This window comes from Bos javanicus, chromosome 7, assembly GCF_032452875.1.
Source record: "Bos javanicus breed banteng chromosome 7, ARS-OSU_banteng_1.0, whole genome shotgun sequence".
Taxonomy (NCBI): domain Eukaryota; kingdom Metazoa; phylum Chordata; class Mammalia; order Artiodactyla; family Bovidae; genus Bos; species Bos javanicus.
The window spans coordinates 7,716,945-7,735,398 of NC_083874.1; the positions used below are offsets into that span (position 1 = coordinate 7,716,945).

Consider the following 18,454-nt stretch of genomic DNA (forward strand, 5'->3'; position numbering starts at 1 on the left):
GAGGGAATCAACTCCCCTTCTGAGGACAATTGAGACAATTTATGAAACAGCAACATGAATGAGTCCTAGCACAGGGCTTGACACACAGCTGGTGCTCAAGAAATAAAACCAGTAACAGCAAACACAATAATGATAATGATTAGCATTTATTGAGTATTTTTGTTTGTAATAAAATATCACTGGTATTGTTCTAACACATACACATGTTTGCAGTGTTGGGCACTGCCATGGGCATTTTTCATATACTCGTATGTTCAACCCACACAAAAACCCTATCACGTAGATACTACTATTTCCCCCATTTTACTTTACTCAGTAGGGTCAAATGACTTGTGTTAAGTTACAGGTGAGTAAGGGACTGTCTTCATTTGGGCTCCCCTAGAAGCAGAAAGACAAGGGTTCTAGGGCAAGCAGTTTACTTGGGAGGGTAATCCCCCAAAACATGGGTAAGGAGAGGGGGAGTGAGATAGACAGAAAAGGCAGCCAGTAAAGAATCAGCAAGGGAATTATCCCCATGGGCAACTGGGGCTCATTCCCACTGGGGACCTCTTGGGGGACATCCATCTCAGGGTCAACCCACCAACCATTTGAGGGTGAGGGGGCAGGGATGTTTTATACCAGCTCCTTTAGTCCCATAGTCACTGACTGAGGGCTATCCTGGGGCATTAATTCACAAGCTAACAGTCCACCCAGGCAGAGTGGGTTACAGCTAGAGAAAGCCCTAGAACACAGGCAAGTCAGCTCCTTGCAGCCAGAAATGGGCAGAGAGGATGTGAACAGACAGTGGCATCACCTGCCACAGTGGTGAAGGCAGGATTTGAACCTAGGCCCCCCAAGCTCCAAAACACCTGCTCTTAACCAACATGCTCTATGAGGCAGAGCTCTTCAGGCTCAGTATCAGGTGGATCTGAGCTCAAACCCATCCTCAGCAGCTGTGTGACCTTGGGCAAGTCACTCGACCTCTTTGAGCCCCAAAGATCAAATCCAAAATGTAGGGCAGGTCCATCCCTATCTCATAACCTATGAGAACTGGGAGAGCTCAAATACAAAAGACCTAACCCAGTGCCTGGTGAATGGCAGGGCCCAGAAATTTTAGAATGAATGAATGACTCTTCTCTGATTTCTGCCTCTCCTTCTGGGTCAAGTTCAGCCCTGAGCCTGTCCACACCCAAGGGAGACTACGGCATTATCCAGATCTCTCAGCCCCAGGATGGGCCCATGGGATCGAGGTTGAACTTCAGAGCTGGCCCTGGCCTACCACCCGTGGCAGCAGGGCCTGGCCATCACTTTCAGGACCACCATCATGCCAGAGGGCTTCCTGGAGTAAGGCTGGATATGGGGCATGGAAAATGAGCAGAAGTTCATCTGACAGGGAAAGATATTCTTGGCAGAGGGCAGTTTTGGCAAAGGTCATGGAGATGGAAAGGCAGAGCTTGTTCATGGAACAGGAAGTCATTCTATTAGACTAGAGGGAAACCATGGAACAGGTGAGGAGGGTGAGGGTGAGAGTCTAAAGGGACTTGAACTCCAGCTGAGGAGTTAGGAGTTTCTCAGGACAGCAGTGGGGAGCCTGGAGGGTGTGTGAGCAGGGGAGGAACACGGTGGGATTCAGGAATCTTTCTGGAGCCTGGATGAGGGATGAACCAGAGGGGTGAGAAGGAAAGCAGAAGCTCAGGAAGGAGTCTGGACCATGGAACAGCAAAAGAGGAGAAAGGAGGCCTGAGCAGGGCTCGGAGAACAGAAGAGAGGGAGATGATTCAGGTACAAAGAGGCAAAACTTGGTAAGTGCTGGCTCCAGGAAGGTAATTCCCAAAACCAAGTAAAATGAATGTATTTTGCACTATTGAATGGACATGTGTTTCCTCCTTCCTTCTCCTGAGACACTTACTCCAAGCAGTATCTAAAAGACATCTAGAATCACTTGCTCCTTTCAGTCTCTGCAGGACCCCGGAGTGAAGAGCAGACACCCACCTCTGTGTAGCAGGCCCAGAACCAAGCATGCCACAGAAATGACTTCAAGAATCGTTGGAACACTCTCACGGGGTTATCAGACATGATCCTATTTCCACAATGCAGATGAAGTACAGGGAGGTGAAGAAGCTTCTCAAGGTCACACAGGCAGCTCATGGTCGAGAGAGGCAAGTCCATGCTGATGACCACCGCCCCAAACTGCCTCCCCAAAGTCCTCCAAGTTCAGCATAAGGCTTTAATTCGGAAGGTCTCCACAATGAAGCTGTCCCTCAGCTTCATTTAGGGCTGGAAGGGGAACCAGGTGAGTCCAGCAGGGAAATAGGGGCTGGACTCTGAGGCCCCCCAGTCTTGGCACCCTCGGGAGTCTGAATTTCTCTCTTACAACCTCTGAAGTGCATTTAGAAAAGTCCAGCCTTTCTCATCCAGAAGCCAGATGGGCAAGAGTAGAGAGCTAAGATCAGGCATACTGGGACTAGACAGCACAGGTTTGAACCCAGACTCTGCCACTTACAAGCTGTGTGGCCGAGGGCCAGCTACTTAACTTAACCTCTCTGTGCCACAGTATTCTCCAGAAGAAAAAAAAAATAAGGAGATAGTTGCTGGACCTACCTTCTAGGACTGTCAAGAGGACTAAATGAGTTAATACGTATAAAGTGCCTGAACTAATACTTGGAATATATATGTGAAATAAGAAAAGAAATGAAAGAAAAGGGCTGAAATCCTCACCTGGGACCACAGCATTAAAGAGAATGAGCAAGTTCATGAAACCACACTGGGTTCAGGTGAAGCAATGAAGTCTACAAGGATACCTCCCACTCTCCTTTCCTGGGATTTCATAAGCACTGATGCCTGTTGCTATAGCAATAGCCTGGAATTATAGAGAGAACTTTAGAGTCAGCTCTGCCTCGTCCAAGCTGTGTGACCTTGGGTAAACTGCTTGCCCTCTCTGAACCTCAGTCTCACTCAGATCCTGTAAAATGGGTCTGTTTATGGCTCCAACCAGATTCTTGAGGGGATAAGGGAAGCCAGCAGGGCCATCATCCTTACTGAATACCTGTACCTGCCCTGGCCCACCCGGCAAACCTGCCCAGCCACACCCACCATGCCCAGGTGGCCCAGCAGCCAGTTGCGCCGGGGTGGCTGGGGGAAGCAGCGTAGTCGGCGGCAGGTGATATAGAAACCCCAGCAGAGCCTCAGGAACTGCAGCAGCAGACGGAAGAGGAAGAAGAGCAGGGTGAGAAGGAGCCCAGACACAGCATACAAACGGAACGCCGTCTTCTCCAATCCCAGGAGGTGCAGCAGTTGCTCTGTGATGGGCAGCATCCTGGGGGGGGACAAATGGGATGGGGGTCAGTGAAGGTGGGAACCACCCTCCGGCCATGGGTGTGCCATATACACACAATGACCTGTGGACCGAAGCATGATATGCCTGGCATACTAATACATGTAAGTCCCAGGCGCCAAGGACGCTTCCTCCCCCAAGGAGGAGGAGCTCCACCCAGCTGGCCCCTCTATATGCCCTCAGCCTTGACTTTGCAGAGCATCCTTCCTGCCAATGCACAGCTGGCCAGAGTGTTAGAAAATTAAAACAAACTTCCTCCCCTCCTCCCTTCTGAAAGGAGCTCTCAACCAATGACTGATGAGCATTGCTGATGAGTCTCAATCAATGACTGATGAGCTTTGCTGATGAGTTTTAACCAATGACTGATGAGCTCCGGCTCTTTCTTTTAGTGCAATGACCGATATGTGGTTCTACATGTGTTACTAAGGTTCTCCAGCAGGACTCCAGCTGCCCACGAGAAAGACTTTCTTTATAAGTTACCTCCTTTACCCTGTCTTACTTCCCTCTTCAACCTTTAATTGAGGTGAAATCCACATGATATAAAATGAACCTTTTTTTTTTTTTTTTTTTTAGTGAGCAAGTCACTGGCATTCACAGCGCTGTGCAACCACCACTTCTAACCTAGTTCCGAAACACTTCAGTTCAGTTCAGTTCAGTTCAGTCGCTCAGTCGTGTCCAACTCTTTGCAACCCCATGAATCGCAGCACGCCAGGCCTCCCTGTCCATCACCAACTCCCGGAGTTCACTCAGACTCAAATCACCCCAAAAGGAGACCCCGTCCCCATCAGCAGTCCACTCTCCCCTCCGCCCACCCCTGGCAATCACTAATCTTTTTGTCTGTTCTGGACATTTCATACAAATGGAATCAAACGCTGCAACCTTTTACATCTTTTGTAGCTTTCTTCACTCAGCACGTTTTCAAAGTTCATTACCTTGTAACATGTATCGGTGGTTCATTTCTTGTACTGCTAGTAATAGTTCTTTGTAAGAATGTAGCACATTTTGTTTATCCATTCAACTGTTGGAGATTTAGGATGGTTTTTGTTTTATTTTGTTTCATTTTGGCCACACATGTAGCATCTTAGTTCCCCCACCAGGGATCGAACACTTGCCCCCTACATTGGAAGCAGAGTCTTAACCACTGGACCTTCAGGGAAGTCCCTGTTTCCACCTTTGTGGCTACTGTGATATGTGCTGCTATGACCATGGATGTATATGTATTTGTTTGAGTCCCCGTTTGCAATTCTTTGGGGTTCACTTCCTCCCCCACTTACTGGTCTTTTCTGTGATCACTTCTCAAATAAACTATTTGCACTCAAATCCTTGCCCTGAAGAAACCAAAGCAGCGTGGGTGGGTAGCAGTAATATTAGTAACACAGTGAGCCGGTATGGAGCACGTACTACATGCCATCTGGGTGGCACCTCATTTCTTGGAACCTTAACGCAATCCTTGGAGGCAAGCCCTGCCATTCTTTCCATTGTCAAGACAATTCAAGCTCAGTGCCTCTAATTCAAGGGGGACAGGGAGCAGGCAGAGGCCCCCTGAATCCCCCACCAAGGCCAGCTTCACTCACGTTTGAGGGCCCATGGATGTCAGACAACATCAAGGCAATTGCTCAAAATGCTCAAGTCCTGCTCTCATCGATCTCTTCCACTCTGTCCTATGAGCCAAGGGTTCCCTCTGTGCCCCTACCTCCTTGGACAGCACAGCTAAAGGAACCTTGCAGTGCAAGTTCTCACCTGTGTCCTCCACCTCCCCCACCTCTGCCAGGGGTGCCCCCCACTAGGGGCTCTGACTGACTGGCTCTTCCACCAGCCAGAGTGTTTGCAAGGATGTGAAGAAACTGGAAACCTATGCATTGCTGGAGAGAATGGAAAATGGAGAACATTATGGTTGTTCCTCAAAAAAAAATTAAACATAGAATTACCATATGTTCTAGCAATCCCACTTCTGGGTAGATCCTCAAAAGAAGTGAAAGCAGAGACTCAGATAGATATATGTACACTCATGTTCATGAAAGAACTACTCACAATAGGCAAAAAGTGGAAGCAACCCAACCATCTGTCAATTAAAGAATGGATAAATAAAATGTGATCCATTCACATGTACACTCTGCTGTATTTAAAACGGACAACCAACAGGGACCTACTGGGTAGTACATGGAACTCTGCTCATAATGTTATGTGGCACCCTGGATGGGAGGGGAGTTGGGAGAGAAGGGCTACACTGTATGTATGACTGAATCCCTTCCCTGTTCACCTAAAACTGTCACAACATTGTTAATTGGCTACACCCAAACACAAAATAAACTGTTTTTTAATGTGATCCATTCATACAGTGGAATATTGCATGTGTGTGTGCTGTCTCTTTAGTCATGTCCCACTCTTTGTGACTCCATGGACCGTAGCCCACCAGGCTCCTCTGTCCATGGAATTCTCCAGGCAAGAATACTGGAGTGGGTTGCCATGCCCTTCTCCAGAGGATCTTCCCAACCCAGGGATCAAACCTTAATCATTTATGTCTCCTGCATTAGCAGGCAGGTTCTTTACCTCTAGCACCACCTGGAAACCTCACAGTAGAATATTATGCAGCCTTTAAAAGGAAGGAAATTATCACACATGCTATAACATCAATGAACCTTGATGACATTATGCTAAAGGAAATAAGCAAGACACAGGAGGGCAAATAATGTATGATATCCTCAAATGAGGTCCCTGGAGGGGTCAAATTCATAGACACAGAAAGTAGGATGATAGTTACCAGAGCCTGGGGGAGGGAACAGGAATTTAGTGTTTAACAGATCCAGGGTTTTAACTAGGGAAGATGTAAAATTCAGGAGATGGTTGGTGATGACGATTTCACCATGATGTGAATGTACTTAATACCACTGAACTATACACTTAAAATGATTAAGATGGTAAATGTTTTGTGTATTTTACCACAATTAAAATTCCTTTCAAAAATACAGACAAGGACTTCCCTGGCAGTCCAGTGGTTAAGACTTTGTCTTCCAACACAGGGGGTGCGGGTTCAATCCCTGGTCAGGGGCCTAAGATCTCACATGCCTCATAGTCAAAAAGCCAAAACTTGAAACAGAAGCAATGTTGTAACAGGGGCTTCCCCAATGGCTCGGCAGGTAAAGAATCTGCCTGTAATGCAGAAGACACAGGAGATGCGGGTTTGATCCCTGTGTTGGGAAGATCCCCTGGAGGAGGGCATGGCAACCCGCTCAAATATTTTTGCCTGGAAAATCCCATGGACAGAGGAGCCTGGTGGGCTACAGTCCAAAGGGTCGCAAAGAGTCAGACACAATTGAGCATGCACACATGCATGCAATTTTGTAACAAATTCAATAAAGACTTTAAAAATGGTCAGCATCAAAATTTTTTTCTTTTAAAAATACAGACAGACTGATGTAGGCAATATGTCCTCTGGAAGGCTGAGGAGGTAGAGAAGAAGGGAAAGAGGAAAGGGTGGGGAGTAAGCAACCCTCCCTAATGAAACACAGAGAGCTCCAAATCACAAGTCCCAGGCACAAGCTCTAAATTAGGGCCACTACTGTGGGCCACCTCTCCCATGGACGACTCCCATGACTTGCTCTGCAGGAAGTAGCCATGGGTATTTATTTCTTTACTGATTTCACTGGCTAATGATTTTTCCCAGCGATACCAGGAAGCCAGCTAGTGGTTGAGTACATGCATGCTAAGTTGCTTCAGTCATGTCCAGCAGTGGTCCAGGAAGGCCTTTCAGAGGAGGAATATCTGAGAGGCTTTCACAAAGGCCAGATTGAAAAGTGGAACCTAGGGGGACAAAGGGGGCTTTCTTACTAAACAAGTGCGTGCACGCACACACACACACACACACACACACACACTCACACACACACACACTCACACACACACTCACATACACACTCACATACACACTCACACACACACACACACACTGTAAGCAGCTGGGTTCTAATCCTGACTCTTCCACTGCCTGGCTTTAACTGTCACCCCAAGTTCCCCCATCTGGAAATGGGGGTGGCTGTAAGAGATGATCTCTGAGTCCATCAGGTTTGACCACTCCTGTGTGTAGTCTTGAGTGGAATGCTGGGGTCCAAGTCACCATACTGGCAGGTCCAAGACTCCTGGGGGTGGGGTGTGGATTCAATATATTCACCTATGGACATCAGCTGAAGCTCCAGTACTATACTCCAATACTTTGGCAACTTGGTGTGAAGAGCCAACTCATTAGAAAAAAACTCTGATGCTGAGAAAGATTGAGGGCAGGAAGAGCAGGGAGCGACAGTGGATGAGATGGTTGGATGGCATCACCGACTCAATGGACATGAGTCTGAGCAAATTCCAGGAGATAGTGAAAGACAGGGAAGCCTAGCATGCTACTGTCTATGAGGTCACAAAGAGTCAGATACGACATCATGATTGAACAAGAACAACGATGGACACCAGAGGGAAGGGGGATGGGATAAATTGAAAGATTAGAATTGACATATACACACTATTCGGAGAAGGCGATGGCACCCCACTCCAGTACTCTTGCCTGGAAAATCCCATGGATGGAGGAGCCTGGTAGGCTGCAGTCCATGGGGTCGCTAAGAGTCGGACACGACTGAGCGACTTCACTTTCACTTTTCACTTTCATGCATTGGAGAAGGAAATGGCAACCCACTCCAGTATTCTTGCCTGGAGAATCCCAGGGACGGCCGAGCCTGTTGGGCTGCCGGTCTATGGGGTCACATAGAGTCAGACACGACTGAAGCGACTTAACAGCAGCAGCATACACACTATTACATATAAAATCAATAACTTAGAAGGACCTACTGTATATCACAGGGAACTCTACTCAGTGCTCTATAATGACCTATATGGGAAAAGAATTTTAAAAAGAGTGGATCTACATATATGTATCAATATAGCTGATTCACTTTGCTGTACAGCAGAAGCAAATGCAACATTGTAAAGTAACTATGGTGGTGGTTTAGTCACTAAGTCGTGTCCAACTCTCTGCAACACCGTGGACTGTAGCCCACCAGACTCCTCTGTCCATAGGATTTTCCAGGCAAGAATACTGGGGTGGGTTGCCAGTTCCTTCTCCAGCGGAATCTTCGCCACCCAGGGATCAAACCCTCATCTCTTGCATCTTCTGCTTGGCATGCAGATTCTTTACCACTGTGCCACCTGGGAAGCCTTAAAGTAACTATATTTCAATAAAATGTTATATATATATATATATATATATATATATATATATATATATAAACAGGCCACCTGGGCCACATCCAACAGTCTGCCTCCCATCCAAGCCACCATACACACAACCGTTCTAAAGGCTTGTCATGCCCTTGGTCTAACTCTGTCCATGGCTCCCCACTCCCCAACCCTGGCATCCAAAGCCCTTTGGGAGGTGAACCCTGCCCATTCTCCACCTCAGCCACAAAGACCCCCTTTGTCAGTCTGTTTTGGACCTGGCCCCTGCTTTCCTCACTCGGTTTGTAAATGCTGGTGCTCCTTAGAGCTTGGGCCTGGGTGGTCCTCTCCTCACCTTCTCTGCATGCCTCCTGAGACTCAACCCCTCCCCTGGCTGCCAAGACCCATCTCTGAGGTCCCTCCCTTGTCTCAGTGCCCCGCAGTAGGGCCAGCCAACTCCTGGATATTCCCCCAAAGGTACCCCCCAGACCCTCAGATTCACCTCACCTCCTACCTCCCTCCTTCTTCCTCCATCCAATCTGTTGTCAGCTCCACCCTAAACATCCTTCACTTCCGTTCATTTTTCTCCGTCGGCGTCTTTCCAACCCATGTCACCACTGTGGTAGCCTCCTCCCATTGGTCCCCTGAGCTCCATCCTTGTCTGCCAGCAGTCTATTCTCCACACAGCAGCCAGAAGGCTCTTTCTAAAATTAAATCAGACATGACTTTCCCCTTCCTCCTATGGTCCCCCTATTTTACTCTGAAAACAATTCAGGCTAATTCCATGGATCCCAATGCCCTGTATAGCCTGTCCCTACTGACCCCCTCCAATTGTGTCTCCCACCACTTCCCCCATGACTCACTCAACTCTGGCCACTGCAGCCACAGGCCAAGTTCATTCCTACCTCTGAGCCTTTGCACATGCTGTTGCCTCCACCTGGCATGTCTTTCCCCCAGCTCTGCCCATGCTGACTTCCCCTCATCCTCCAGGCCCAGCCCTGCCCCTAACGGTTCATTTTACTGCAATCATCCACCTCCCCTCCTTTGTTCTTGACAGAATTGTTGAGTACCTGCTGTATGCGGCGGCTTTCACAGTCAGGCATGTCTTTCATTTTTCTAGTAACCCTCAGAGGTAATTGAGGGGTTCTTTAGTGGAGTTGCAGCAAAAGCCCCCTCCTCCACCCAGGAAAATCCCAGCTGATATCCCAACCAACGAAATGTCTTCCTGAATTGAAATGGGAAGAAATTGGAACAAGATAAAGCATGATCTCTGGGAAAGAGGTCCCTGCTCCAGGTGGGTTGCTGGAAAGGGAGGACCAGAGAAACCCTGTTCCCCACCTCATCATCCCCCAGGCCAGGAACAGGCTGCAGTCTTTCCCAGAGCAGACATCAGCTCTACTCCTTGCAGAAGAAAACACACATGCTGTGGGTCCCCAACTGGTTCTCACCCTGGGAGCCTCAATTTTCTCATCCACATAATGGGAATAAAAGAAAGAGGTCCATCTGATGCTAATGGGAAGAGCTCAATAAATGGGTGCAGTGAGGAGTTCCTTTACTTTTTTCAGCTGGGTTCCTCAAACAAGAGCACTTCAGTCTAATGCCCCTCCCCCAAAAGAAGGTGCTACAAAAAGTTTTGAGGTGCTGCAACTGCTGTAGGAAACAGTTCGGTGGTCTCACAAAAAGTTAAATACAGAATCACCCGATGACCCTCCACTCCTAGTGAAGTGAAAGTCATTCAGTTGTGTCTGACTCTCTGTGACCCCATGGACTATAGAATCCATGGAATTCTCCAGGCCAGAATACTGAAGTGGGTAGCCTTTCCCTTCTTCAGGGGATCTTCCCAACCCAGGATTTGAACCCAGGTCTCCTGCACTGCAGGTAGATTCTTTACCAGCTGAGCCACAGGGGAAGCCCAAGAATACTGGAGTGGGTAGCCAATCCCTTCTCCAGCAGAGCTTCCCAACCCAGGAATCGAACCAGGGTCTCCGGCATTGCAGGCAGATTCTTTACCAACTGAGCTATCAGGGAAGCCTGAGGTGTATAGCCAAAAGAATTGAAAACAGTGATTTAGATACTTGTGTACAAATATTCATAGCAACACTGTTCACAACCACCAAAAGATGGGAGCAACCCAAATGTCCATCAATTGATGGTGGATAAATATCACATGGTGTATCTATACTACTGCTGCTAAGTCACTTCAATCATGTCCGACTCTGTGCGACCCCACGGACGGCAGCCCACCAGGCTCCCCGTCCCTGGGATTCTCCAGGCAAGAACACTAGAGTGGTTTGCCATTTCTTTCTCCAATGCATGAAAGTGAAAAGGGAAAGTGAAGTCGCTCAGTCGTGTCCCATTCTTAGCGACCCCATGGACTGCAGTCCACGAGGCTCCTCCATCCATGGGATTTTCCAGGCAAGAGTACTGGAGTGGGGTGCCATTGCAGTGGAATATTATTCAGCCACATAAAGGAATGAAGCATTGACACATGCTACAACATGGATGAACCTCAGAAATATCATGCTGAGTGAAAGAAGCAAGACACAAAAGCCCATGTATTGTATAATCCGATTTATATGAGATATTCAGAGTAGGTAAATCCATAGAGACAGAAAGCAGATTCGTGGTTGCCAGGGGCTGAGGGTGGGGAAGGGGAAGTGACTGCTAATAGGTATGGGATCTCCTTTCAGGCTGATGAAAATGTTTTGGAAATAGATACATGTAATGATTGCACAACATTGTGAATGTATTGATACTAAATGTCACTGGATTATTCCCTTTAAAATAGTTATTTTAGGGACATCCCTGGTGGTCCAATGGCTAAGATTCCCAGGTCCCAATGCTAGGGGCCCCAGGTTCAATCCCCAGTTTGGGAACTAGAGTCCATATGCTGCAGCTAAAACATCCTGCATGTTGCAATGAAGCTCGAAGATCCTGTGTCCAGCAACTAAGACCCAGCACAGCCAAATAAATGCATAACTAAACACAAAAGTATTTTTAGTTATTTTATATTAGATTAATTTTGCCTCAATTTTTTAAGTGCAATACAAAGTTTGAGGACCCATGGGAAAGTTATCCTGGTGGCTGCCTCTGGAAGGAAACTGGAGAAACTTGGAGCAGGACTAGAAGAGAGACTCACCTTTCCCTCTCCAACCTTGGGGGACTTTCTGACTTTCTATACCCTACACTATTATATACACTATATGCAACATGTGCTTCAATATGAGCACATATTGAAGTAGCAGTTGCTAAGTCACTTCAGTTGTGTCCGACTCTGTGCAACCCCAGAGATGACAGCCCACCAGGCTCCCCCATCCCTGGCATTCTCCAGGCAAGAACACTGGAGTGGGTTGCCATTTCCTTCTCCAATGCATAAAAGTGAAAAGTGAAAGTGAAGTCGCTCAGTCATGTCCGACTCCATGCGACTCCATGTGACCCCATGGACTGCAGCCCACCAGGCCCCTCCGTCCATGGGATTTGCCAGGCAAGAGTACCTGAGTGGGTTGCCATTGCCTTCTCCGAAGTAGCAGTAATAGAAGCCAACATCTACTTCTGCTTTATTCAGAGGCTTTACGCCAAAGCCTTTGACTGCGTGGATCACAACAAACTGTGGAAAATTCTAAAAGAGATGGGAACACCAGACCACCTGACCTGCCTCTTGAGAAACCTGTATGCAGGTCAGGAAGCAACAGTTAGAACTGGACACGGAACAACAGACTGGTTCCAAATCGTGAAAGGGGTACGTCAAGGCTGTATATTGTCACCCTGCTTATTTAACTTATATGCAGAGTACATCATGAGAAACGCTGGGCTGGAGGAAGCACAAGCTGGAATCAAGATTGCCGGGAGAAATATCAATAACCTCAGATATGCAGATGACGCCACCCTTATGGCCGAACGTGAAGAACTTAAGAACCTCTTGATGAAAGTGAAAGAGGAGAGTGAAAAAGTTGGATTAAAACTCAGCTTTCAGAAAACTAAGATCATGGCATCCGGTCCCATCACTTCATGGCAAATAGATGGGAAAACAATGGAAACAATGACAGACTTTATCTTTTTGGGCTTCAAAATCACTGCAGATGGTGACTGCAGCCATGAAATTAAAAGATGCTTGTTCCTTGGAAGAAAAGTTGTGACCAACCTAGACAGCATATTAAAAAGCAGAGAAATAAATTTACCAAAAAAGGTACTTCTAGTCAAAGCTATGATTTTTCCAGTAGTCATGTACAGATGTGAGAGTTGGACTATAAAGAAAGCTGAGCACTAAAGAATTGACACTTTTGAACTGTGGTGTTGGAGAAGACTCTTGAGAGTCCCTTGGACTTCAAGGAGATCCAACCAGTCCATCCTAAAGGAGATCAGTCCTGAATATTTATTGGAAGGACTGATGCTGAAGCTGAAACACCAATACTTTGGTCACCTGATGCGAAAAACTGACTCATTTGAAAAGACCCTGATGCTGGGAAAGATTGAAGGTGGAAGGAAAAGGGGACGACAGAGGATGAGATGGTTGGGTGGCATCACCGACTCAATGAACTCAATGAACATGAATTTGGGTAAACTCCAGGATTTGGTGATGGACAGGGAGGCCTGGTGTGCTGCAGTCCATGGTGTTGCAAAGAGTCAGACATGACTGAGCAACTGAACTGAACTGAGCACATATTGACCACTCAAAATTGTTTTAACTGTGAAAATTAGTGAATTGTACAACCCAAATAATGAACTCTACTTTAAACTGTGGACTTTGATTAGTTATAATGTTCTATATTGGTTCATAAATTGTAACAAATGCACCATGCTGATGAGAGGTGTTAATAACAAGGGAGTTGTGGGGGGCAGGTGTTGGAGCTCTGTACTTTCTGGGTAATTTTTCTTTAAACCTAACACTGCTCTAAAAGGTAAAGTCTAGAATTGGGAGGGGAGCATTGAAATACATACATTACCAAATGTAAAACAGAGAGCTAATGGGAAATTGCTGTATAACAGGGTGTTCAGCCTGGTGCTCTCTGACAACCTAGATGGTAGGGATGGGGTGCGAGGTGGGAGGGAGGTTCAAGATGGAAGGGACATATGTATACCTCTGGCTGATTCATGATGATGTATCGCAGAAAGCAACACAACATTGTAAAGCAATTATCCTCCATTTAAAAAGAAATAAAGTTAAATTTAAAAAAAATAATTCTCTTTTTTAAGAAAAATTAATTAATTGATAGCACAGTGAACTATATTCAATATCCTATGATAAACCATAATCAAAAAGAATACAAAAAAAGCAGAGAAGCATATTTGGGGATGCAGGCAGCTATTCCTTTTCTTAATATGGTGCTGGTGACATGTTTCACTGTGAGGAAACACCAGTTCTAGAATGTGCACTTTCCGGTATATATATTGTACTTCAATTAAAAAAAATTAAAAATAAAATGAAGAGGTGTTAGGGGGTTGCATTATCCTTCAAAATGCATTTTGGATTCAAATCACAGATCTGCCCCTCCCCAAGTAAGCAGCCTGGAGTGGGCCCAGTCCCCATCCTCAGCTTCCATTTTCCAATCTGTAAAATGGGTTAATAATAACAGGACCTCCCCCTTAAGGATGTTTGGAACACTTCAGTGAGATAAGGCTTGGCACATAGCATGCAAAATTTCAGCCATTATTCCTATTTCTATTAGCATTTTATGGAAGTGAGAGAAATTCAAAGCTGGCACTCTCAAGACCATGTGGGATGCTGGCACACCGGTTCCTCTCTGCACCAGCCCCCAATCTCATTCCAGAAGCCAAGAAAGGCCTTTGGCAGACCTGCCGTGGCAGAGGTGACCCCGCCCACCCTACTTGGGCGGTCATTATCTGAAGATGGAGATGCCAGCGACTGGCTCCAAAGCCAGCCCACACCCATGGAGCGCTGGTTTGTCAGGTTAGCCCAGCCTGCAAACGTGGACTCATCATTCAAGGCGTGTGGCCTCCTGAGAAGGAATGCAGCAATGTGAACACTGACCCACCAGAAACCATATGTCTACCTCTCCTTGAGCCACAGGTACTATGCATCCTACCTCTGCCCCCACCCACAAAGTGGCCTGACAAACAAGTACCCAACACTGACTGGCCCCAATACCTCACATCCCAGCCCTGCTCTCCATCCCGTCTCGCAGCCTGTATTCAAGACAGTCTGCCCCTGTGACCCCCATCTATGCCAAAGGGCTGTCCCAGGTGCAACTCTTACTTTTCTAAAGTGCCAGGCCCCAGATGGTATGAGCCAGAAGGGGGCCTACCCCCAAATTTCTGGGCTTCTGAGAAAGAGATTCAGGGGGGGCAGTTTCAAGGGCAGGGCCAAGTTGGCAGTTCAGGGTGTGAAGTCGGGGAGTCTCAACACAGCTTTGGGCATATTGTAGGCATTTGCTTGCAGTTACTTTGGCCCAAAGGAAATCCTGACAGAAAAAGAAGCTTAAAAGACACCAGTAATCTAGCTCATTCCAGGGCTGCAGTTGTCTCTGTCCATCCAGAGTAACCACACTTGGATGTGCACCTCGAAAAGGACTCCATGAAGCTCTGCCTCAGGGGAGTGTCTGTACACCTCCTGGAGCCTGTTTCCTCATCCAAAAGACAGGGACCATATTACCCACTTCCTGGGGCTGAGATGACATCTCCACGATTTTTAATCGGCTCAGCTCAGTGCTTGATCAAGGACAAGAAGTCCTTGATCTAAGGTATCTCTCATGGCGGTTGGTACTGCCATCACATTCATTATTGTTGCCCTGCCATTCGAGGATTTAAAGAATCATGCCCATGTCTTACCAGGGAGGAGAAATGAGGTCCCAGTCTCTGAATGTCCCCAGACTCATCCCAGCACCTCTGCAGATACAAACTCAGGTCACGGCGGGACACTAGTCTGGATCTAATGTTACTGCTCCGAAACCCAAGCTGGGCTATACCGAGAGGCGGCAGCCATCGGAAAGTACCCAGGATTTTGGGGTCAGCCAGGGCTGGTTTGTTCAAATCCCAGCTCCCCAACTGTTTCCCTCCTACCTCCAGCCTGAGACTTATCAGCTGACGGGCCTCAGTTGCCTTGTGGTGCTCCCAGCTGGCTAGCCACCCCGTGGTCCAAGCGGGCCAGTTCTAACCCCTGGGACACAAGGCAACATAATTTCCTTATTATATGACAGACATCAGCTGGGAACAACAGCAGGACCTCACACAATCCTCACAGCCAACTGTGGGGACCTAGGCAGGCATCCTCTTTTCATAGAGGGGCTCTTGGAGGCTCTATGCCTGCGAGGTGTGTGACCCAGGCGGAACCACAAGCCTAAAAGTTCACCAGCGGCATGCAGGCTTCCCTTTAAGACAAGGTGAAGTGAAATCCCAGTGACCCCGATCAGTCTTAAGGAGGCGTCATAGGGCTGGGCTTGGATACGTCTACAATGACCTGATGAGGAGCCTGTGCCTTCTTAAGATCTGGGTCTGCATGGAAACCCGGAGAGAAGCATGTATCCAGGACTCCTAGGCTTACAACAGGAGAAACTTCACACAGATGCACAGACGGTCGGAGATACGGTCGGGAATACACACACACACACACACACACACACACACACACACACCCCAGAGTCCCTTACAGGCAGTCCCCTCTTGGGTCCTGGGGATCACTGGGGCCCACGGTGCCCACGTCAGCCGCCGCGCTCAGCCGCTCGCACCCGTGGTACCAGCCCGAGAGCTGGTGCACCTCGGGTTACTGCGCTGGGCTGCCGCCCCTCTTAGGTTACAGCCCGCCCTTCCCCACACGCACTCACCCTGCGGGTCTCGGCCTCCCGCCCTCGATCCAGATCTGCCTGAACCGCAACCTCGGCTCTGACCGCACAGTCAGACAACCCAGCCCTTTAAGCCGCCCCGCCGGCCGGCCGGGACGGGTGGCCCGCCCCGGGCACGCCCCCGATCTCAACAGCCTCTGGGCGGGGACTGAGGCGCGGCCCCCAGAGACGGGAGAAAATGAGAGACGTGGAGACATGGAGGTGTGGACAGGAGCAGAAAGGGAAAGACACCGGAGGCCTCAGTGAGAGAGAGTGACAGGTGGAAAGATGGAGAACAAGATGCTGAGATAGAGACAGGTGAAGAGACAGACTTAAGATACCCAGAGGCCCCAAACCATCAGGCTTCCTGCTGTCCTGACTGCCTTTGGCGCCTTTATCCCCCTCTGGACCACTCTCTAGGACCCACCTCCCATACCAGCACCCCTCATGGCCCTAATCCAGGGCCTGCTCCCAAGCTGGAACAGGGGTCCATAAGCCAGCACCAGCAGGCCCCCAGGAGCCTCCTCTGGGATCCCCAGAAATCCTCAAACTCCAACAGCCCTTGGGAGCTAGCTCTCCTGCTCCCTCTGGATCTCGGGTCCAACCCACCCGCCTGGGGCTCTGCAACCAGGAAGATTTCCAGATTCAACAGGCACCACAGACTCTTTTTCTACTCCTCCCACTCCACCCATCTCCTGCTAGCCACCTCGATTTCTCCAGCTAGGATATTGTCCTTGGCCAGCTCACCTGCTCCAGAAGAGCCTGGATAGAGTCAGGCAGCCTCGAGACATGAGGCCCTCTTTCCACATTTGGGAAAGAGGGCAGGCAGGTAGGAGGACTCACAGCTGGCCTCCAGCTCCCCATGGTCTCCCCAGAGCAAAGCAAATGACCTTGCACATACTGGATCCCCAAAACTATCTGTCAAAGGGGGGAGAAAAAACCCCGGAGAGCAAAGGCCCAAGCTCTTATTTCAAGGCCATCTAGGGAACCTGAAGTACAGGCTGCAGGCTTGAGGGGAGACATCTCCCCTCAAGACTGTCCAGATTCAGGCAAGGGCCAGGTCAAACAGAGAAGCCTGAAGCTATGAGAAAATAATGGTCCCCTCTTAATGAGCTCCAGAGTTAAAACTGTAGTAAACCATAAAGAAATTGAAGAAAGGGCAAAGATGTCCAGATTTCCTCCCCGGAGGGCCACCATTCCGAAGCCTTTTGATTTATCAAAAAAAATAAGTTCTGGATGCAGTTACAGACTTAATGAGGGGCAGGTGAGCCAGTCCCGGCTCAGGGGGCTGATGAGGCAGGAGGTCTGGTTAGCCTGATGGAAGGGCCAAGAGATGGAGCAGGCCCAGAGCAGTGCTGGACTCTCAGAAGACAGAGCCAGGGATCAAGGTCAAATGCAAAGCTGTATAGCACAGTGGTAGACTGTGAACTCTGAAGGCAGAGAGTTCAAATGCTTCTTCACTTACTATATGTCCACCTCAGAAGGTTGTCAGAATGCTTTAGGGAAGCTGTTCTCACCTAAGGCAATTCTGCCGCCCACCCCCACCCCCCATCCCTGCTCCCTAGACACCTTTGGCAATGTCTGGAGATACGTTTGATCATCACATCTGGGAGCTGGGGTACTACTGGCATCTTGTGGGTAGAGGCCAGGGATGCTGCTAAACACCCTATGATGCCCACACCGGAGAGCCTCTCACAGCAGAGAAAGTCAACAAGGCCCAGGTTGAGAAACCCTGTTTCAAGGTGTAAGGAGCACTTTGGTTTTTCCTTTGGACTGCAAGGCGATCCAACCAGTCCATTCTAAAGGAGATCAGTCCTGGGTGTTCTTTGGAAGGACTGATGCTAAAGCTGAAACTCCAATACTTTGGCCACCTCATGTGAAGAGTTGACTCATTGGAAAAGACTCTGATGCTGGGAGGGATTGGGGGCAGGAGGAGAAGGGGATGACAGAAGATGAGATGGCTGGATCGCATCACCAACTTGATGGACATGAATTTGAGTGAACTCTGGGAGTTGGTGATGGACAGGGAGGCCTAGCATGCTGCAGTTCATGGGGTCGCAAAGAGTTGGACATGACTGAGTGACTGAACTGAACTGAACTGAAGTACTATGTAAGGGCTGACTGCTATTATTAACCACCGGGAAGCTTCCAGCCTTCTCCCTCACCAGCA

General features: G+C 48.4%; 1 protein-coding gene across 2 annotated transcripts in view; it reads right to left on the minus strand.

The window, feature by feature from the left end:
- LOC133250479 (ultra-long-chain fatty acid omega-hydroxylase) overlaps positions 1-16,477 on the minus strand; it is a 35,696-nt gene extending 19,219 nt beyond the window's left edge. Inside the window, exons 1-2 of one of the 2 annotated variants that reach the window (XM_061421775.1) lie at positions 16,288-16,477; positions 3,073-3,295 (exon numbers count right to left, since the gene is read on the minus strand). In XM_061421775.1, coding sequence (XP_061277759.1) covers positions 3,073-3,294 — 222 coding nt within the window. In that variant the 5' untranslated portion in view covers position 3,295; positions 16,288-16,477. Of the gene's footprint in view, positions 1-3,072; positions 3,296-7,481; positions 7,694-16,287 lie in introns of those variants that run through there. The other variant, XM_061421776.1, reaches the window with a different exon arrangement.
- Positions 16,478-18,454: the final 1,977 nt, after the last annotated feature.